General features: G+C 42.7%; 1 protein-coding gene across 1 annotated transcript; it reads left to right on the top strand.

Moving 5' to 3' along the window:
- The first annotated feature begins 1,213 nt into the window (after positions 1–1,213).
- On the top strand, positions 1,214–6,838 carry RPL7L1 (ribosomal protein L7 like 1). The gene is made up of 7 exons (XM_019986157.2): positions 1,214–1,496; positions 2,085–2,193; positions 3,217–3,380; positions 4,891–5,028; positions 5,530–5,639; positions 5,772–5,986; positions 6,399–6,838. Exons 1-6 carry the CDS (start codon positions 1,456–1,458, stop codon positions 5,978–5,980), a joined length of 771 nt encoding a protein of 256 aa, XP_019841716.2. The 5' UTR covers positions 1,214–1,455; the 3' UTR covers positions 5,981–5,986; positions 6,399–6,838.
- The last annotated feature ends 16,513 nt before the right edge of the window (positions 6,839–23,351 follow it).

The following is a 23,351-nucleotide window of genomic DNA, read 5'->3' on the forward strand; positions in this document are numbered from 1 at the left end:
GTCCTGTCAAAGAATTTTATGGCCCCAAATGCCAGTAGTGCAGAGACTGAAAAACCTGTGCTTATGACCCTTAGATCAGTGATGAGCAAAGCAGGTATGATCTCTGCTCTCCTAGTATCATGGGGAAGAGATGTTAAAAATACAATAGCTTCCTGACAGAATTCAAGAACAGAGACTGCTCAAGAACCTTGATAAAATTCAAGACAGACTACTCAAGAACCTTGCTTGTCAAAGTGTAGTTTTCAGACCTGAAGCATCCGTATCACTTTGAAGCATGTTTAAAATGTAGAGTATTGATCCCCGCCCCTTCCTGAATAAAAAGCATGTATTTTAACAACATCCTCAGGTAACTCCTATGCACATTAATGCCTGAGACACGCTGCTCATAAGGTTTCCAGAAAAGACAAGACGTGAGTTTTCATTGTTTTATGAAAACCAGGAAAGGAGGAAGCATATTCCAGGCGGTAAGAGCTGTATGAGGGAAGGTCCTGAGTTAGTAAATTGGAATTTCTAGTTTTCGGTTCAGCACCAGGAACAATTAACATAGTGTTAAAGTTCGCTTAGCGCCAGACTTTGTGCTAAGAGCTTTAAATGGAGTAGTTCACATAACTCGCCTGAGGCTAGTAATAAGGCAAGATCCATTATGTCTATCTACGGGAAAAAGGAACTCAGGGACACAGGGGTCAAAGAATTTGCTCAGGGATCCACTGACGGAGCCAGGCCGACGGAATCACAGCTGCGTTTTTCCACCATCCTGCTGCTGCTGCTGCTGCTGCTAAGTCGCTTCAGTCGTGTCCGACTCTGTGCGACCCCAGAGACGGCAGCCCACCAGGCTTCCCGTCCCTGGGATTCTCCAGCCAAGAACACTGGAGTGGGTTGCCATTTCCTTCTCCAATGCATGAAAGTGAAAAGTGAAAGTGAAGTCGCTCAGTCGTGTCCGACTCTAGCGACCCCATGGAGTGCAGCCTTCCTCCGTCCACGGGATTTTCCAGGCAAGAGTACTGGAGTGGGGTGCCACTGCCTTCTCCGAGGTGGTTCTTATTCACCTTTACCCACAAGAGAGCGCCAAAGCCGTAGTCCCAGCTCTACCCACCCAGCCACGCAGACGCGTAGCGCAACGAGCGGAAGCCGGAGGCCCAGCGCCCACACTCCACCGGAAGTCAGTGCATTGTGGGAAGCGTCTCGATGTTTATTTACATCCCGGCCTCCAGCGTAAAGCGAGTACACTTAGAATGGAAAGGACTGGATTCTGAAGATGACACGGCTCCGAAAAGCTTCCAAGAAGTGCGAAGGAAGCTTTGTGTAACTTTTGGCGGGAATCAAGGCTAGCAAAACCTCAGCGGTTTACTACTACTAAGACGGCCCGGGCCGCCCTGCCTTGAGCTAGAGTAGACGTCTCTATGGTTAGAGTAAACATAGAGAGGCGTCTCTCGGCCCTACGGGGTGGAACTGCGCATGAGTAGTAGCTGCAGCGTTGGAAAAATGGCGGAGGAAGAGTAAGTGTTTGGGGAGGTGTAGCTCTGGCGTGGCTTCTTGAGCATCCGGTACCATCCACGGTGTTTATTTCTCGCTGGGGGAAAATAAGGGTACTTGTGGACTGAAAGAAGTCCAGATTACAGAAAGAGGAGTGAGGCGCCGTACGGGTTGGTGTGGGTGGGCGAAGGGGGCCGCCGCGGAGCTCGGGTCATCTCAGGCGGGCGAGGATTGACTTTCGGGCAGCGAGCTGAGAGCAGGCTGGGTTCCCCCAACTGTGCTTAAGTGTTACCACTGTAGCTGGGTCTGCACGCGACCCAACTCCACGGGGCGGAATCTCATCGCTGATAGTGTCTATAAAGCTGTGGCAGCATTAGCTCTGTTGACGTATATGAGGACCAGTGGCTGTGGGCTTCGTGACTTAAGTCTTTGGATCTTAGGAAATATGAGGGGTCCATTTTGAGGGCTAGTGTTAGAAACCACAGATTTCGGAAGGGCCATAGCCCTTACGAATTTGAAGATAGTGTTTCCCTAGGCCCGGGATATCTTTTGGAAATCTGGTGCATATTTGTTTCTTAAGTACTATCGCTGGTCTCCATTTTCTGTATCAGGCCAAGAAGAAAGATCCCTTTGGTTCCAGAGAATCTCTTGAAAAAGAGGAAGGCGTATCAGGCCCTCAAAGCCACCCAGGCAAAACAGGCGCTTTTGCAAAGGAAGGAGGTAATGGTGGGAACCAGGTGGAGGGAATTAGAGTTTGTGTTTGAGTTGTATCCAGCACGTGTTGAACTAGGCTTGGTACCGATGGCCCCTTCCCCCATCGGTTGGGTTATACCTGATACTGGTTTCTTGTCTTTGTTTAGCAAAAAATGTATCAAACACTTTCCACGGGCAAAGTACTGGATTTGAGTTGTTGAGGAAGAAAGTAATTGCAGAGTTCCGGATTCATACCAAGTGATTTGAGAGACCCGAATTTGTACCTGGAAGATTTTTAATGTACCAGTTTTGTACAATTTTTGCTATTTGCTACATGATTTTGGAGAAATACATTTTGGAGGCAGTTTATGATGCCTAACACAGTGTTAGGATCCCTAAACACTTGATGGTAAACATTGCTGCTGCTGCTGCTAAGTCCCTTCAGTCTCGTCCAACTCTGTGTGACCCCATAGACGGCAGCCCACCAGGCTCTGCCGTCCCTGGGATTCTCCAGGCAAGAACACTAGAGTGGGTTGCCATTTCCTTCTCCAGTGCATGGAAGTGAAAAGTGAAAGTGAAGTCGCTCAGTCGTGTCCGACTCTTAGGGACCCCAAGGACTACAGCCTACCAGGCTCCTCTGTTCATGGGCTGACAGCATGTACATTGGGTTTTTTGTTTGTTTATCGGGGACTTTTCCCAATAGTTCCCACGGCTTCTCAGCTTCACTTCTTTCTTGTCAATCTTGTTTTTAAATTATATAAGAATAGAGGGGACTTCCTAGCATTCCAGTGGCTAAGAATTCTCTCTTCTATCCCAGGGGGCACGGGTTCAATCCCTGGTTAGGGAACTAAGATCCTGCATGCTGAAATGTAGCCAGAAAATAAGTAAAAATAAATTAAAAAAAAATAAAAGCAGGATGTTTGTTTGTGCCCCCTTCCAGAGGATAGGGGAAATAAGCTCTGTGAATAGTGACTAGTGAATTAGCATTGTGAAAGAAAAAGATGACTACAGAGGCCAAAAAATGGTGATGGTGGTCTACCTTCTCTGTAGCAGAGGAAAGGAAAACAAGTCAAGTTTAAGCGACTAGAATGGTTTGTACATGATTCCTGGCGGCAGCTACGGGACAGAGTGCGACTCAGACGGCTAACAGTGAAACCTCATGGCTTGGAAGTGCCAGACAAACATTCCTTGGCCTTTGTTGTCCGCATTGAAAGGTAGGGAACTTGGGGGATTCCATGAGGCTGGGGACACTGTTGGTTCAGCTTTAGGCCCTTTTTAGGGAGATGAGATTTAAGCCCTTAAGGCAAGCTGTGCTAGGAATTCTGGGCTAAGCAAAACAGATTTTGTCTTCAAAATTAGGGAGACTGGAGGACTTCCCTGGAGGTCCAGTGGTTAAGACTTCACCTTCCAATGCAGGGGCTGTGGGTTTGATCAGTGGAACTAAGATCCCACCTGCCTTTGTAGCCAAAAAACCAAAACATAAAACAGAAGCAATACTGTAACAAATTCAATACAGACTTCTACTAAAGTTAGTCACATTAAACAAAGATTCGGAGATTGGGACTTTGCTGGTGGTCCAGTGGTTACGACTCTACACTTCATTGCAGGAGGATAGGTTTGATCCCTGGTGGGGAACCAAGAGTCCCACGTGCCACAAGGTGCAGCCAAAATATATATAAATATGTTAGGGAGACTGACATTAAGGAAACAAACATGAAAGTACACTAGTTGCTGTGAAGGCAAAGTGCTGGAGTTAGGACATGGTGGCCACAGTGTGATCTGTGGTGGTTTAGGACACTTGGAGCAGGAAGCTGCAGCCTGCCCACATGAAAGGTTTGGGGGGCAGCTTTCCAGGCAGAGATGCAGCAAGTTCAAGTGTAGGATCAAGGTGGTTTCTTAGGAACTGAACCAGGGTCCAGCAGATGGTGCATAGTCAGTGCTGGGGAGGGCTGTTTCACATTCAGCGATAACCTTGCCCATTCCTACCTGCACATACAGCGTTAGCTCTTCCTTTCATACCCAGTCATCCAAGTCAGAAACGTGGGGTTTTGTTTTTATTTGGCTGCAGCAGGTCTGTTTGAGCACACAGGATCTTCGATCTTCACTGTGGCATGTGAGATCTAGTTCCCTGACCGGGGATTGAACCTGGGCCTCTAGCATCTGGAGCACAGTCTTAGCCACTGGACCACCGGGGAAGTGCCAGAAACCTGTGGGTTTTAAGCATGTGTGAGCCTCCTATCCTTGCCCTTGCCCATAATCTCTTCTGCTTTTTGCCTTTTATTTGTATTTTTTAAATTAGAGTGTAGTTGGCTTTCATTGCCCATGATCTCTTTCCTGGACTATCACATCAGCTGTCTAGCCAAACTTCCCAGACTTTGGTGTCACTTTCTTGTTTCTGTTTTATAAGCTCTCTTTGGTGATTGTCAAATCTGGTTACGTCTCCTTTACTTAAAATCTTCTCTAGCTTTTAATACCCACAGACACAAGTCCATTGTCCTTAGCTTGACAAATACAGCCCTCCCCATTACAAGTCCAGGGACCATTTCTGTCCCTCTAGCGCCTCGGGCGTTGCTCCACATAGCGTGGTGAGTGATCTGTTTACATAGCTGCTTCCCACTCAGTTAACTCTGTAAGTCACGCTCTGTCCTGCCCTCTGGGTGCCCATTAGTGGCACACACTTGATGGTGCTTGCTGGGCAGAGCCTGACTTTGCTGTTCATTTCAGGATTAATGGGGTGAGTTCACTGGTGCAAAGGACCATTGCCAGACTTGGCCTGAATAAGATTTTCAGTGGTGTCTTTGTGAAGGTGACTCCTGAAACCATAAAGACGCTTCGTATCGTGGAACCTTATGTCACCTGGGGGTGAGTGTGGTTTTTGTGTGAATTCACATTATATTATACTGGAGAATGCTGAGAACATTGGGTGCACAGGGTACTGTTCTCCAGCACTGTTGCTGAGTCAGGGGAACATCGTGCCACGACCACAGTCGTCAGGGGTCAACTGCTAGCCTTAAGAACCTTGGAACATGGAGCAGGTAGAGCAGGGGTTATTGGTACAGCTCATAACGGTTTGAACAGGGCTGTGGTAGGGCTTGGTCAGCTGTAGATTAAGGCTGAGTAAGATAAGAGATTTGTATCTGTAAATTTTAATTTCTAATTACATAGTAGTTGGGCTGTGTGGGTTTTTTCCACCTCCTTTGGGTGTATGCTTCCCAAGTATCCCAGCTGCCGTGTGTTGAGGACACTCCTGGGGAAGGGGGTTGGGAGACTCCTTAGCCAGGCTACAGGACTGCTCTGCCATCGTGGTGCAGCCTGCCAGGGGCAGGGCGGCACTGTGATTGAGCTTCGTTCTGCCTCACATAGATTTCCAAATCTGAAGTCTGTTCGGGAACTCATCTTGAAACGTGGACAAGCGAAGGTCAAGAACAAGGTCATCCCTCTGACAGACAACACAGTTATTGAGGAACACCTGGGTGAGTGAGCGTCTGAGGAGTCGGCAGAAAGGGTCCCCAGAACTTGCCAGAGTGCTGAGCTCTGGCATATCAGAGCCTCGTGGTATGTGCTGGAAAAGTGCTAGATACAGAAATCTGAACTTTGTTTCTTAGGGAAGTTTGATGTCATTTGCTTGGAAGACCTCATTCATGAAATTGCCTTCCCGGGGAAGAATTTCCTGGCGATCTCAAGGTTCCTACGCCCTTTCCAACTCTCAGTGGCCCGTCACGCTACCAAGAATAGAGTGGGCTTCCTCAAGGAAGTGGGCTCACCAGGCTATCGAGGTGAACGCATCAATGAGCTCATCCGGCAGCTGAACTAAACCCAGGTGAGGTGGGGCTGAAACTGCCCTTTGGTGGACTCTCAGTGGGCCAGGCCTTGCCCCCTGAAAGGTCATCTTGCATTTACAAGTGTATGAGAATAACTTTGGGTGGGAGGTGGCTGGTACTCACAAATGTAGCAGATGGAGATACTTGAAACAGTGAGTGCCTGGTTAGGACGTGGGGCTGTGTGTATCTCAAGAGTTACAGGATAGAAAACACTTGAGTGACCAGAAAACCTTCTGTGTTGTTATGTTCATTTTAGCTGGAGATGGAGAGAGAATAAAAAACTAATTTCAAAAAGGATATTCCTTCCTCTGTTGAAGGAATCTTAGTTCTTGAAAACTTTTACTGTTGTGGTTACGCTTAGGTTAGGGTTCCAGTACGTCTGTATTAATGAAGTTGTTTTTTCTTCCTCAGCGTACCTGAAAACAGTGCACTGGAAGCTTGTGTTTTTGTTTCATGGGATTGTTCAGCATCTTCAAGGAAGATTGCTTTCTGCTAGAATATATCTTCAGAAACTGGAGGAAAGGGCTAGGGGAAACATGGTGATGTTCCCAGCAGGCACTGCATCCCACCTCAGTTCCAAGGAAGAGTTTCTTTGTGTTTTCTGTGATGACCACCGTCCAGCTCTGAAACCAGTAGAAGGCTCATGCCATGGAGGAGGACGTCCTCTTTTGTCACGTCCATCCTGGGCGTTACTGTTGGTGACTGAACACTTAGCTATGAATGCAGACGGCAGTGGACCAAGCCCAGGAGCATGCTGAACCTTGGCTTCCTGGGGCCTTGTTTTTGGAAGAACCTGAAGCTAGAATCGAGTTAAATTCGAACTTGAAATTAAAATTGAAAGCACACAAAAACTGCTTGGCTGTCTCTCCCGCAAGTTCATGTTCTAACTTCAGTGACGGTGTGGCACGCTCTCGGGCTGGCTCTGGGTATATCCAGTGTCTTAGCATTGCAGCTGGCTTAGTGATTTTCTCTAGCTCAGGATTTTAACCTGCTCTTGGATCTGTGAGAAGGGCCCTTTCCCAGAAAAACATACACTCCGGTTTTTTCTTGGAAGTTTAGGATATTTGTAGATCCTTCTCAGGGACCCAGGGACCTTATGTGAAGAAGTCCTGCGCTATCAGGATTGGTCACACAGGCTGTGATCTTGCAGCCTCCTCTGGTTCTGTGCCCTGTGGGAAGACCAAAGCTTACCAGGGTTTATTTTTCCCCCTTTCAAGCCAAGTGGATGTTTCCTACAATATGGTAGAATGCTGAGCCCCTGTGCCATTAATCAGTCGATCTAAAAAGAAGTGGAAAACTTAATCCAAGCCAAATTTAAGAATCATAACTCAGAAAGAGCATCTCAGAATGCTCTAAGAACTGTTTTGCCCATTAGAAGTGAAGACAGTTACATAAATTTTTTGAGAGAGGAGGGCTGTACATCAAATAACATTGACAGCTGATACAGACCTGAGTGCCATGGGGCCCCTTATCAAGATGGAATGTTACCTCTAAGGGCTTGTCTTAGGAGAATATTGCTCTTTATGGTGGGGTGGAAGTTTCTGCCAATGAGGAAAGTTTGGTCAGTGCATAATGCAGCTAGACACAAATGCACAGTGGCAGGAGAGAGAAGGCCACAGAGAAGGTTTCTTGTTTTGGAGATTTCCTTAGTCCAGTGGCTAAAACTCCGCTTTCAATGCAGGGGGCCAGGGTTCAATCCCTAGTCAGGGAACTAGATCCCAAATGTCTTAAGTTTGCTTGCATGCTGCAAAGATGGAAGATCCCATGTAGAAGATCTGGCTCAGCCAAATAAAACACTTAAAAGTCTTGCCGAAAGGTATATACATCACAGTTTCCCTCTGTTGATCTTTAGTCTTTTGACAGAAAGTGTTAGGTGACCAAGTGTTGGGTCCCTCAAAGCAGGGATGGCTGCTTGCCTGCTGCAGGGCCATCAGGCCCCTTGATGCCAGGTCCTGATTGCCCGGTTCTCTCGGGGTTATGCTAGCAGAACGTTCGTCAGGGACTGACAGTCAATTCTATATTGTCCAATAAGGGACTTGAGCTAATTTTCCTTGTATGTCCATTATTTTATAGAAAACTACAGATGTGATCTAGTTTCAAGTCATTCAAACATCTGAACGTCAGATCAGAAATTTGCCTCTTCATGGGTCTTAAGATGAGGGAACAAATACCATGGCCAGATGGTTCTGTCACTGGAAGACAGAAGCCAGCGTCCTGCACTGAAGGCAGACGGACAGCTGCAGGGCCTGTCCTCGGGCTGCCTGTGAGCATCCTGGAGCCCAGGGAAAACGTGACCGTGCATCCCCCTAACCAGCCTGGGGAGAGCTGAGGTCATAAAGTGTACCAAAAATTTCCTGGGTCCTAGTAGGATATACCAGCCACTAATATAAAGGATTATGTATTGCGGAAAGAATCCACCTGCCACTGCAGGAGACGGATTCAACCCCTGGTCTGGGAAGACCCCACATGCCATGGAGCAACTAAGCCTATGTGCCACAACTGTTAGGGCTTCCCTGGTGGCTCAGCGGTAAAGAATCTGCCTGCCAATGCATCCCCCCATTGAAGAAAACAACAGCCCACTCCAGTATTCTTGCCTGAAAAGTCCCCTGGACAGAGGAGCCTGGCGAGCTACAGTCCACAACTTAGTGACTACGCAACAACAGCATGGCAGGAGAGGCATTGTTAATTGGCTGGTGAAAGGGTCTCAGTGATATTGGCAGTGTAACAGCTTGCGCAGTGCTAGACTGTCTTAAAATAATTGGGTTTTGAAACTTGGATGTGTTTGAGCCCAAGAAATACATTTGATTCCTAAGCAAAACTAAGAGCAATTGTCAAAATAGTATACAATCTTGGGTCAGCTGTCTTATTTCAGATGTCTTCTCACCATGGTCTGGTAGTGCTGGTCTTAACGTCAGGTGTCAAAACAAGAGTTTCAGTTCATTCAGGAAAGGCCTTCTAACATGGCTTTAAGGAATCCTTTATCCCATGTCTTTTCCAGTATGAATAATATCCTGGTTGCAGGTGATGGTGAATCCAGTCTTCATCCAAGGTTGGATTACTGTTGTAAAGCAACTATACCCCAAACAAACGCACACAAACAAAAAACCCCAAAGTTAGATTATGGTGATAGACTTCAGAAACAGTGTCTTTTTAATAACTAAACTTACAAGGAGCTATCTGGGAAGTGAGTCTTAGTAAATACTTCAATTAACAAAACTAGAATGTTCACTGAGAACAATCTTTTTCTTTGTAAAATTACCCTCATTTCTACTAAATAAGTGGTTAACTGACCATATTGTTAGCTATATATGACAAAAACTTTAAAAGTCAAGGTTAAAGACTTTGATTACATTGCAATTGAAATGTAATTACAAGCAACTTGATTACTGACTGCTGTGATATACACTAATCTATGACTGATATCACCAGGTCACACGAGAATTTTACAAGTTCCTTATAATTTCTAGTATATATCTATTAAAAATGTTTACCCATAGGACACAACCCAAGAAGTTTTATCACCACTTGTTTAACAATGCTTCTCACTTAACATACCAAATAAGTCTAATCAGTTTAATATTCCTCTGAAATGGGAAGAAAATAAGTATTTTGAGGTGCTCCAGGGACAATTAGGAAAACCTCAAAGTTAGCTAGAGAGGTCAAACAAACTTCACTTAGAATTTGATCTTTGGAAAGGTCAAAAGTATCAAAAGTTTTAAAACACTTGGTCAAAAAAAAAAAAACAACACTTGGTCAAATAGAATCACAGGTCACTGTGAATTCCCATTCACCTGACCAAAGCAACAGCGAAAGACCTCGATGGCAAAGTCAGGCCACTCAAACACAAACTCATAATCTACTGACAAAAGCAGCTCAGTATTTTAAGAAAAACCTGTCCTCTTAGAAGGCCAAATTCAGGTTTTGTACCACTTTAAAACTTTTTCTTAATTAAGTTCAGTCTTAGCCAGTCTTGACCGTGCACAAAACTCTCACAATGTCCTTTTTAACAAACCTCCATGAATTTCTCTATCTGTAAAGAAACTACCAGCTCTAGGACACCACCTTTTTTTTCCCTTTAACAAAATGCATTTTCATTCCTTATACTTTTCTTTGTTGAAAACACACATCCTACCTTCCTTGCATCCTGAAATGTCTCCTTTATAACTCTTAACCTTAAAACCTTAAAATTTTAGGATTTCCTTGGTGATCCAGTGGTTGACTCTGAGCTTCCACTGCAGGGGACACAGGTTTGATCACTAGTTAGAGAACTCAGATCCACCTGACGTGCATGGTATGGCCACACACACACACACACACACACACTCAAAATCTCCAGTGAAAACAAAGAAGCAAGTAATTGTAAACTGCTGTGAGATCAGCATTTCCTGATTGACAAACTTGTGTGTTAGTTTTCCTCTCTTAAGAACAGACCTCTCCAACAATTAATGTTCTGGTATTTCATCCTATTTGAAATGACCTGGATAGCAAATGAATTCTCGTAATTTAATTTGGTTTAATTTCTAGTTACCAAGATCTGGAGATACCTCACCACACAGTTTGCTGGAGCTCAGTGAAAGCGCCAAGTCCCAACCACTGGACCATCAGGGAATTCCTGGCTCAGTTTCTCTCATTGACACCGTCATGAGTGCTTGAAGCACCAGGCAATCAGCCTCTGTCATGCCCCCAGATAAGCAGTACTTACTTGATGATCACAGTGGGGTTTCCTTATGGGACGGCTACAGGTCATGAAAACTGATCCTATGACACTTCTGGGAGATCCTCTGTCATCTAAGAGTAACTTGTAACTGGAAGGAGTAAAATGTCCCTTTATTCTTTGGAGATGAGAATTTCAGTCTCTGATTTCACTAGTAAAATTTTATTCAGACCATGTATCAACTCTTTTTTTTTTTTTTCAATTTAAGCCAAATTTGACAAAAACCCAGCCACACGTTTCCCTGGTCCTCTTGCCCAGAACCCCTAAGTTCCTAGGAAATGCACCAGTGCCCCAAAGACAGCAAGTCTTAAAACCAGCTCAAATAAAAATTTTAGGATCAACACCCAGACACTGAGATTTGAGTATCAGGAGAACTTATCAAGAACTGAGGAGTGTTGAGAAGCTGGTGGGGCTCAATGGGCCCATGCCAGTACGAAGCGCTGGTTCTGAGTGGACCCCAGGTAGCCTCTGGCAGGAATCTCTGATAGCCTACACCAAGCATATATTAATGAAATGAAAAATAGATCTAAAAAAGAAACTTAAGCTTTTATTTGAGCCAAATTTGAGAATTATAATCCAGAAAGAGCATCTCAGAAAGCTCTGAGAACTATTATGCCCGTAAGAAGTTATATAAGTTTTTGAGATACAGGGCTGTACATTAAATGACATATTGTTGACAATTTACATAGTCCCGATCTGAGCACCATGTAACCTCTTATCAAGAAGGAATATTACCTTTAAGGAGTTGTTTTAGAAGAATGTTGCTCTTTACTGTTGAGTGGCAATTGCGACTGATGGGGAAGGTTTCGACCAACAGGGAAGGCTTTGATGCAAAATGCAGGTACATAATGCACAGTGCAGGGAGAGAGGAGGCGAAAGAGCAGAGATTTTTTGGTTAAAATTTTTCTTCTCTTGCCATAAAATATGAATTTTATTTGTTAATTGGCTCAAGAGTTAACCTGCCAGGAATAGATGTTACTCATACTGTAAAGCACAGTGAAGTCAGATTTATTTAAAATGATGTATCAAGGGTTCAGGATGGGGAACACAGGTATACCTGTGGCGGATTCATTTTGATATTTGGCAAAACTAATACAATATTGTAAAGTTTAAAAATAAAATAAAATTAAAAAAAAAAGAATAAGACCACTCTTGAGTTTTACAAATAAGGAAGTGAAAAAATTATTTAAAATGTTGCTAGACTATAACATTCATTTTTTAAAAGATTTTTTGTTCAGAAGACATCTGAAGACTGTGACCTTATACTTCAAAAGTGTGATTCCAACAGCTATTCTTAATCCTGTGTTGTTCTCAATGAGTGTTATCATTGATTAGCTAATAAATACATTCTAAATACAAAAATAAATAAATAAATAAAATGATGTATCAAAGTCATGAGAAAAGAGCAGTTGTGAATGTGGAAGCCCAGGGTTTATAGCCCAGATCTTATGCTAAATACAGGAATGTTCCTACTTTTGCCTGTAAAATGGAACTAATACAGTCTTGCCTGTCTGCCTCTCATGGTTGAGTAGTATTATAAAGGAGGTTTAAAAACTTACGCTCTTCTGTATTGTATACCATAATATATACCATTCCCTGAACAGACTGTGGCACTATCCTTATTTCTGGGAAAAGCTAGTCCTTTTAATGTGTGCTAATATGAGTTCATGAGTCATGAACCGGATATGTTCTAGGTGTAGGTAGAACAAAAAAACCTAGTTTCAGGAAGCAAGAGCAGGTACAGTGAGCCAGTAGCTGATTTAAGGAGACTGACTTTAGAAGGTAGGTAGAGCTTTGCCTCAGCTCTCAATCCTCTGGCCCCTTGCCTGACCCAGCTGGTTCCAGAGCCTAGGGTTCTAGGGTGTGTTGTTGACTGGCTCTTTTTATGCTTTGAGAGTTCATTCATTGTCATTCCAGGGCCAGGTTTTCTCATCAGACCTTTTTTTTCACTGCTTATCTGGAGAATGGTTATCTGAAATCAAAATGCCACTTGGATCCCAAATTCACTTCCACAACCACCAGTATAAACTAAACCAGGAGATAAACACTGACGTCTAAACTCCTAAGAAAGCATTCCCAGTGGGTCAGAACCATTTAGTGTTCCCTCAGTTCAGTTCAGTCGCTCAGTCGTGTCCGACTCTTTGCGACTCCATGAATCGCAGCACGCCAGGCCTCCCTGTCCATCACCAACTCCCGGAGTTCACTCAAACTCACGTCCATCGAGTCGGTGATGCCATCCAGCCATCTCATCCTCTGTCGTCCCCTTCTCCTCCTGCCCCCAATCCCTCCCAGCATCAGAGTCTTTAACAATGAGTCAACTCTTCGCATGAGGTGGCCAAATTATTGGAGTTTTAGCTTTAGCATCAGTCCTTCCAATGAACACCCAAGACTGATCTCCTTTAGAATGGACCAGTTAGATCTCCTTGCAGTCCAAGGGACTCTCAAGAGTCTTCTCCAGCACCACAGTTCAAAAGCATCAATTCTTCAGTGCTCAGCTTTCTTCACAGTCCAACTCTCACATCCATACATGACTACTGGAAAAACCATAGGCTTGACTAGATGGACCTTTGTTGGCAAAGTAATGTCTCTGCTTTTGAATATGCTGTTTAGGTTGGTCATAACTTTCCTTCCAAGGAGTAAGCATCTTTTAATTTCATGGCTGCAATCACCATCTGCAGTGATTTTGGAGCCCCCCAAAAATAAAGTCTGACACTGTTTCCACATCTATTTCCCATGAAGTGATGGGACCAGATGCCATGATCTTTGTTTTCTGAATGTTGAGCTTTAAGCCAACTTTTTCACTCTCCTCTTTCACTTTCATTAAGAGGCTTTTTAGTTCTTCTTCACTCACTTTCTGCCATAAGGGTGGTGTCATCTGCATATCTGAGGTTATTGATATATTTCTCCCAGCAATCTTGATTCCAATGTACTCTGCATAGAAGTTAAATAAGCAGGGTGACAATATACAGCCTTGACGTACTCCTTTTCCTATTTGGAACCAGTCTGTTGTTCCATGTCCAGTTCTAACTTGCTTCCTGACCTGCATATAGGTTTCTCAAGAGGCAGGTCAGATGGTCTGGTATTCCCATCTCTTTCAGAATTTTCCACAGTTGATTGTGATCCACACAGTCAAAGGCTTTGGCATAGTCGATAAAACAGAAATAGATGTTTTTCTGGAAGTCTCTTGCTTTTTCCATGATCCAGCAGATGTTAGCAAGTGTTTCCTAAGTAGCATTAAAAAATGAAAACATATCTATGCACTGCAAGTAGTAACATTATGATATTTGTTTCAATTTATATAAGGACTGAAACAGAATCTAAAAAGATAGTTGTTTAAATGGAGGCTCCCAGTCCAGAGATACAAATGCAAAACCACTGCAGTGATGCTCCCAGGAGGCGTGAGTCCAGCTGATAGGTAGGGGTGAAGCACAAGGAAGAGCCGAGTGGCCAGCACCCAGGGTCTGAGTCTACGTGGGACATGGTCCTTCCCTCCAGGTCTCAGAAAAACACACAACTTTAAATTGGAGAATTATGTTTTATTTGGTGAACATTCTGAGCAATCAAGCCTGGGAAGCAGCCTCTCAGACAGCTCCGAGGGACTGCTCCAAAGAGGAAAGGAAGGAGCCAGGATATTCAGGAGTTTTGCAATAAAAATCAGGTAGTCAGAACATCAAAAGATTAGTTAATTAAAGAAAATCCAAACATCTCAATTTAACGAATTTAATACTTTTCTATGTATGGGAAGATGCAAGAGTCCAGGCTTACTGAAACCATTCCTTTGATATGTACCTGACCTATCCAGGACCAGCATCCTGTTCTTTCCCATCCCGAGTTCCCTCAGGGTGCACCCAGGTGGGTATAGCGGCTGCGGGCCTGGTAGCAGGCAGCCCACCTGTCTCTCCTGAGTTCCCTCAGGGCTCATCCTCAGGGGCAGCTGTAGTAGCTGATGGTCTGCTGGCTACAGCCCCTTTTGTTTGTTGATATGGCAGGCAACATTTTTCATCCACAGTGCTTCCCCTTAGTAATAAAATTCGACCAACATTTGGGTGACATTTCACAACCAATATGGTCCCATGGTGCTAGGAAGGCTCATTCCTAGATCAGGCAAAGATTCTGTTGATAAGCTACTCAATGTATTGAGAAGTTTTCTTGGAGCAGGCCCTGTTGATATCTAAAATTCTCTGGCTCCCTTGTCTTACTAGTCTATTATGATCGAGGAAAGGTTTTTCACTGTTGCTTCTTCCCATATCTAGAATCACACTATTACAATCATTGATCTATTTCCTTGAGATGTTTAGCCATCATTAATTTTGTTAAGAGACCTGGTTACACATTGAGTAATGCAAGAGACAATCTTATAAACTAGCTGGGATAAATAATAGAGCTAGTAACATTAATAAGATCATATACAACAGAGAGAGACACAAACCATAAACAATCTGAAAACAAAGAACAAACTAAAACAATGATTAGTATGAAAGTGAACATGTTAGTCACTCAGTCATGTCCGACTTATTGTGACCCATGAAATGTTGTCCGCCAGGCTTCTTTGTCCATGGAACTGTCCAGGCAAGAATACTGGAGTGGGTAGCCATTCCTTTCTCCAGGGGATCTTCCTGACCCAGAGATTGAACCCAGGTCTCCTGCATTGCAAGCAGATTCTTTACCATCTGAGCCACCAGGGAAGCCTATAACTACTTTAATTTGGCTGTAATAAGCCATCAAGTCCATAGGAGACCTAGCTGGAGAAGCCAAATTCTGAGAGCATTAGGTATAGAGAAAAAGACAAATGTTTCATTTTTATAAAGGTATATTTTATCAACATCGGAGGAAATGTTTTTCTGGAAAATAAAGATTTAAAACCAGTATTTTGCAGAAAAAGTCATAAAATTATAAATGTTTATTTACCAGTTCATTCAGTCCTATGTAATTAATTTCTGATGATCTGGATGAAGTACTCAGGTTTTCCATTAGAGTTTTATAATTTCTTACCCAGTTCAGTGGTATGATCTAAAAGTTATCAGAACTTACATTTGTCAAAATTCCTTTTTATGAATTTTTAAAAAGATTTTTATTTTATAGAAGCATCAGAGTAAAACTGTCAACAAATGATAAGACTTAAATGGCATGGTTAAAGATCTGATTGCAATGCAGCTGGCAAGAAACTTGGATATTTCTGTGACATAACATTTTAAGATAATAACTAGAATTATGACTAATAACATTATACCAAAGCGTATCAGAATTTTAGAAATTTCATATAAAATTTAGAATATCTGTAACATTTATCTATATAATATAACCTAGGGTTCATCTCCAATCATTTGACAATGTTTCTCAAGTAATTGAACATATCAAAGAAGCCTAATTAGCCTAATAGGCTAATTAAGATGCCTTACATTGTAGTTCATCTGAAATATCCCAGACTTAACCAGAGGTCAAATGAACCTTAAAGTTTGATATCTGGGAAATTTGTCAAAAATATTATCACTTGGTCAAATAGGATTACAGGCTTCCCTGGTGGCTCAGACAGTAAAGAATCTGCCTGCCAATTCAGGAGACCCAGATCCCTGGATTAGGAATCCCCTGGAGAAGGGAATGTCTACCCTTCCAGTATTCTGGCCTGGAGAATCCCATGGACAGAGGAGCCTGGAGGGCTACCATCCACGGGGTTGCAAAGAATCAAACACAATTGAGCAACTAACTGTTTCAAACAGGATCATAGGTCACTGTAAAACAATACTCGCTTAACCGAAGTGACAAAAAAATTTTTTTAAAAGCAACAAAAAACAGATCACTTAAAAAACTTCACACAATCTGTTACCAAAAGCAGTATATCAAGAAAACTTCATTCTCTTAACAGACTAAATCAAATCCAAGCTTGCACCAGCCTACTTTTAATAACATTATCCATTTACCTAATTAAATTTATCTAATCTGAGCCTGCCCATGTACAAACTTTTTCATGGCTCCTTTTTTTTTTTTTAACAAATTTTCTACAACTTTTTATATTCGTATTAATTTGTCCATTTTTTAAATCCAGAAATAACCAGCTTTAGGGAATCATTCTTTCCCCTTAATAAAATGTATTTCCATTCCTCATACCTTCTTTTGCTGAAAACACATATCCTATTTCCCTTGCATACTGAAATAGTTCCCTTATTATCTTTAGTAGTTCTAATTATATACGACAATTTTAACCATTATAAACCTTAATCTTGGGATTTCCCTGGTGGTCCAGTGGCTAAGACTGCATCCACCAGAGTTCTATCCCTGGTCAGGGAACTAGATCCCACATGTCCCAACGAAGACCTGGGGCATCCAAATAAATAATAAATATTTTTTTAAAACAACCCTTAATCTCTAGCAAAAACCAACAAGCAGCAAGTAATTATAAACTGTCACATCAGCCTTCCCTGACTGGAATATTCCCAAACCTCTAGAAACATATATCATGATTTCTTTCCTCAATGTGGTACAAGATATGTTTCTAATAAACACTTAGTTTTCTTCTCCTAAGAAAAGTGGTTAAATGTAGAACTGTTTAGCAATTAATGTATCAGCATTTTCTTATTTGAAATAATGTGGACATTCAAAACATTCTCCTCATTTAACTTAACAAAACTCAAGTTACCAAAACTCTGGAGAAACTTTTAGATAGACATACCCAAGATATAATTACTACTAAAAGAGTTCACCTGAAACTCTCATCAGTTACATTTTACAACTTATAAAAATACTGCCATACCAAGTAAATGTGCTGTTGGCAAACCATAACAGAAACAGCATGAATCTATTGACCTTCAGTAAACCTAGGTACAATAAAGACACGTCTATATTGATTAAGCTAGCAAGCTTAAGCTACTTTTAATACCAGATTTTATACTATACATAAAATAGATAACCAAAGAGGACCTACTGTATAGCACAGAGAACTATACTCAATATTTTCTTTTCCCTTATAGGAAAAGTCTGAGAAAGAAAAAAATATATATATTTGTATGTGTGCATATATATGTATATAAACTGAACCACTGTGCTGGACTAACACCTGAAACTAACACATTATAAGTAATGATATGTCAATAAAAACATTTTTTAATGAGACATTAATATTGAATATTTCTTAGATCATGTAAACCTGAAATTCATTCTGGCCAGTTTCTTTCATATTCAGAAATATTTAGTTTGTAACATCTTACTTTTAAGTCAATTATATAGAGCTCTTTTTAAAATTTAATTTTAATATTTCCTAGAGGTAGACATCTCATGTCTCTTATTAATGTACACATGGACACATAGACAAAACTAGAGATCTCATAGCTTCACTTTAAAACTTAGTTATGAATCAGTTATTACAATATAAGCTTACTAGTTCATAAGTAAGTTGGAATAAATTAAATTTGCTTGCTAAGATGACAAAGGCTTTATTGCTTGTGGAAAAGACTTTTAAGATTTGTATTTGATCTTGATAAACCCTTAAGGAGGCTATGAATTAGATTTTGGTGGAGGGTGCCTTTCCAACTGTTTAAGTTTTAAAAGGCCACCTTTTCCTTTTTTCTTCCTTGGTTTCAGGTTCTTTCTGAGTCAATTAGGCTCAGTTTCAGGTTCTTGTGGCTTGTATTTACATTTCTGATTTATCAAGACTTGTGAGACAAAAACTTTTAAATTTCCAAAAAAATAAAAAAATAAATTTCCAAGAACTTTTTAGTCACCTAAATTATATTAAAAGATTGATTTGAAAAGATTTCTAAATTTCAGAGTCCTGTGTTCTGAAAGTTTCGGGTTTAATTTATCATGCCTTCAAAAACTTCTCTGGTGGCTCAGAGAATCCACCTGCAAATACAAGAGACACAGGTTCCATCCCTGGGTGGGGAAGATCCCCTGGAGAAGGAAATGGCAACCCACTGCCTGGTAAATCCCATGGACAGAAGAGACCAGCAGGCTACAGCCCATGGGGTTGCAAAGAGTTGGACTTAACTTAGCAAGTAAAATAACAAAAACTCACAGAAGGCATTCAAGAAAGGCTCTTTTTTTGAGTGCACAGGTTAGGCCCAGAGCAAAATCTCTTATTAACTCCTGAATATGAATTCTCAGGTTCTTACTTTATATGGTATGGGCTCAGATAAGCCTAAGATTTCCTTTAGTATGTTTCATATTTCCTGAGGCATAGATATATATGCCCCTTCTTATAATATCAAGCAAGGGAAGCATTCCCCAGCAAAACATGTCTACTCCACAATATAATTAAGCAAAAGAGATGTAACTATCGAATATAAGGCCTATTTAAATAAATACTTCTTATTAACTTTCATCTCAATTCTATCAACTTTTATACCTTTAACTTTAGTTTTCATTAGGACCCAAAGAACATGTTTTGGTCTTACAAGGAATTCTAGAACTCTATTTTCCCAGACCATTTTACCTACTTTGTATTTTTATACTGGGGCTCTGGAGTCCCCAGTCAAGCCAAGGGATTCAGGCCCTTTTGTCAATCTTTTAACTTGATTGATTAGCCTGTCGCCCCAAATAATTGTTGGTCAAGTATCTCGGTGTATTTTTTCCCAGCTCTTTAAATACATGTTTTAACTGGGGTAAATAGAGAGGACTTGTTTGGTACCCTTTAAAGTTGGAGACCACTAGGGGGTCCCTTTGGCCCATCCAACCTTAGGTAGTGTTTTATCAAATCTCTGATTTAATCCTATTAACGCCTGTTTTATTTATCCCACTTTCGAGTAACCATCTAAGGATTTCTTTCTCCATTTGGGACCAGTCACCTTAAAATCTCCACCTTGTTGGGGGGAAGTCTGTAGACTTTCCCTTCAGTTTTTTCTTGTTTTCCTATTAATCAACCTAATTAATTATTCCAGTGTTTTTATTATCATCTATAAGACCCACTGAGGGGAAGAAGAGACCACAATAAAGCTTCCCAAATCTTGTTTGTTTTAAACTAAGGGAGTTCTTAGGTTAACCATCATATTTTTTCCCCACCTTCCTTTCTCCTCACAGATACCAATAAAACAGCTGTTTATAATGAGAGCTCTCTAAAATTTTACCAGTTTAGAGTTTCTCCAATTTAAAGGCTCCATCATCTGGCCATTCATGAGAGGTATCTTAATAGTGCCTCAAACCAGTAAGATGCAGGAGGCATTCCCCACAAGATGCCACCTAAGCAAGACTCACAAAGTTTATTCCCCAAAAACAGTCTAAGAAAGGAAAGGCCTTTGTGGTACAGGCTGCCACCACCAAAGTTCAGTTGGCAAAAAGCCTCAGAGGAAAACATAGGAAGTACACTCTTTGAGATACATCGACATACATCACAGCAAGATCCTCTTTGACTCACCTCCTAGAGTAGTGGAAATAAAAACAAAAGTAAACAAATGTGACTTAAACGAAAAAGTTTCTGCACAGCAAAGGAAACAATAAACAAGATTAAAAGACAACCCTCAGAATGAGAGAAAATAATTGCAAACAAAACAACTGACAAAGGGTCAGTTTCCAAAATATACAAGCAGCTCATGCAGCTCAATACCAGAAAAACAAACAAAAAAATGGACGCAAGACCTAACAGACATTTCTCCAAAGAACACATAAAGATGGCCAACAAACACATGAAAAGATGCTCAACATTGCTCATTATTAGAGAAACGCAAATCAAAGCTACAATCACCTCACACCTGTAAGAATGGCCATCATTAAAAAATCTACAAACAGCAAATGCTGGAGAGGATGTAGAGAAAAGGGAACCCTCTTGCACTGTTGTTGGGAATGAAAATTGACACAGACACCACGGAGAACGGTATGAAGATTTCTTTAAAAAACTGGAAATAGAACTACCATATGACCCAACAACCCCACTATATATACTGAGGCATATATATATATATGCCTCAGTATACATATATATACATATACCCATTATATATACTGGGCATATACTGAGAAAACCATAATTGAGACACCTAACCTAGATAGCATATTGAAAAGCAGAGACATTACTTTGCCAACAAAGGTCCGTCTAGTCAAGGCTATGGTTTTTCCAGTGGTCGTGTATGGATGTGAGAGTTGGACTGTGAAGAAGGCTGAGCGCCGAATAACTGATGCTTTTGAGCTGTGGTGTTGGAGAAGACTCTTGAGAGTCCCTTGGACTGCAAGGAGATCCAACCAGTCCATTCTGAAGGAGATCAGCTCTGGGTGTTCTTTGGAAGGAATGATGCTAAAGCTGAAACTCCAATACTTTGGCCACCTCATTCGAAGAGTTGACTCACTGGAAAAGACTCTGATGCTGGGAGGGATTGGGGGCAGGAGAAGTGGACGAATTTCTTGTGTGACACAGGGAGTTCAGCCCAGTGCTCTGTGACATCCTAGAAGCGTGGGAGATGGGAGGGAGGCTCCGGAGGGAGGGGACATATGTATACTTGTGGCTGATTCATGTTGATGTATGGCAGAAACCAACACAATATTGCAAAGCAGCTATTCCCCAATTAAAAAATACATATATATGGCAAAAAGCCCATCAGAGTTGGTAGCCAGACAAAAGACTGCTCAGAATCCCAGCCTATATGACTGTCTGCCAAGTGTACACCATACGTGCACCTTCCAGATGGCAGAGACCAAGTTCTCAAAAAACTAAAGGCCTGACACAAAAGGCCTGAAAGAGATGAGGTGGAATATTTACATCTCAAACACACAGAAAAATGCAAGCTCCCCCTACAAGGGCTTTTGCTTAAGGTCAGAATTCAGATGTTTTTTTTTTATCAAGCTGGCTTTTTCTAACTTAACTGCATAGTCAATAAGAGAGCCCCAGCTTAAGTCATTTTCAGGGTGGGATTTCCTTTAATTCCCAATTAAGTAGGTACTTACAAGTATGAACTCTGTACATTCACAAATCTGGCTCGAGTGTTGTTAGTCTGAGGTGGGTTTTCTGATGTCCCTCATTTTCGTTTGAGAGAATCTATTTCCCATTTTAAAGATGAATTTCTCGGGGATAAGATTTACTTTTAAATCTTTTATCCCAGTGAATTCTTTTTAAGGTATCCAATTTGAGGAAGGCCTCAGGTGAGCCTCTTACTGAAACATGCAGCCCAGACTCCTCCTTATCTTTTCTACTGGGCAAATCCCAGTGTCTTTTTTTTTTCCCCCAGTGTCTTTCAACCAGGCTTCCTCTGTATCTTTCCGCTAGAGGGTACTTTCTTCCGGAGTCTTTCAACAGAGCTCCTCTAGTATCCTGTCAACTAGGGAGGTCCCTCCCCAATATCTTTCAATTGCGGAGCCAGGCACCTGTGAGACACTGCCAAGCAAAGCTCAGAATACTCCATCAAAAATCAGGAGATCCGAGAACAAGGAGAGACTCACCCAAATTCGTCTGAACTCTACGAGGCGGTGGGTGGGCACAAGAGGTCTCTGCTAGTACCAAGGCTCCATTTCCCCGTAGAGTTCAGGCGAAGGAAATAAGTCTGCTCTGGGTTCCCTCAGTGGTCATCAAAACTGTGGACTGGAGAAAAAAAAAAAGCAAAACCTAAAAGTGGAGAATAGTTTTATTTGGCAGACTGAGAACTCAAGCCCAGGAGGCAGCCTCACAGAGCTCTGAGGGACTGCTGTGTAGGATATACAAGAGTTTTGCAACAAAACCAGGTAGTCAGACCATCAAAAGATTACTGTTAAAGAAAACCAGACAGTTCACATCAAAGAATTTAGCTTTTCTCATGCATAGGAAGTCATAAGAGTCCGGGCTCACTAATAATATTCCTTTGCTATGAACCTTAGCTGTCCAAGGCCAGTATCTTATTCTATCCCATCCGGAGGCACCTCAGGGTGCACGGTTGGGAGTGTCCGCAGTGGCTGAGGGTTCAGTAGTAGTCAGGCCTTCCTCCATTCTGGGGGTGTCCCTTGGGGCTGCAGTGTCCTTTGCCGACAGGGCAGCAAAATTTTTCATTCACAGCTGCAAAGGACCTGGAGCCTCAGAAACGGCCGAGCCAGGCTCCTCCAGGCGGTTCCTCTGCCCACTCGGAGGATCGGCGAGCCCGCGGTCCCCAGTCTGGAACTGTGGCGCTGGGTGCTCCGCGGAGCGCGCGGCCTCCCAGGGCTTGGGTCTCCGCGGGAGTCGGGACGCCGTGGGTTCGTCAAGGGTCGCAGCGACCTGGCGCCTCTCCAGGCCGGGGAGCTCCTGGCCCTGCTGGACCAGCTGCAGGAGCTGCGCAAGTGTCACTGAGGCCTGGGTTGACTCGGCGGGCGAGGGAGCCGGGCCGGACTCACTCCGACAGGCGAGAGGCTCCATGGCGGGCGCGGAGCCTGGGCGCTTCCGGGTTGGATGGGCGCAACCACGGCCGGAAGAAGTGAAGGGGGACGCAGACCGTACCAAGTGGCCCAGAGAGCGGGGGGCAAGCTCCGCGCCGAAACGCTTTACCGACACATAGAGCCCTTAGCTCGACCCAGAGGCCCTGACATAGAATGCTTTAGAAGCCGGTAAGGCTTGCACAGAACGGAACTGTGTGCGCAGACGCGGATACAAGCAAAAAAAGACCCGAGTCTGCACAGATGCCTGGGTCATGGCAACTCACCTGCTTTCACGCACGGGCTGAGACTACTGCGTAGACACGTGGCGCGTGGTGGGGTGCGGGGATAACCTCCATCCCGGGCCCAGCAGTGCC

The sequence above is a fragment of the Bos indicus genome, chromosome 23, assembly GCF_029378745.1.
Source record: "Bos indicus isolate NIAB-ARS_2022 breed Sahiwal x Tharparkar chromosome 23, NIAB-ARS_B.indTharparkar_mat_pri_1.0, whole genome shotgun sequence".
Taxonomy (NCBI): Eukaryota; Metazoa; Chordata; class Mammalia; order Artiodactyla; family Bovidae; genus Bos; species Bos indicus.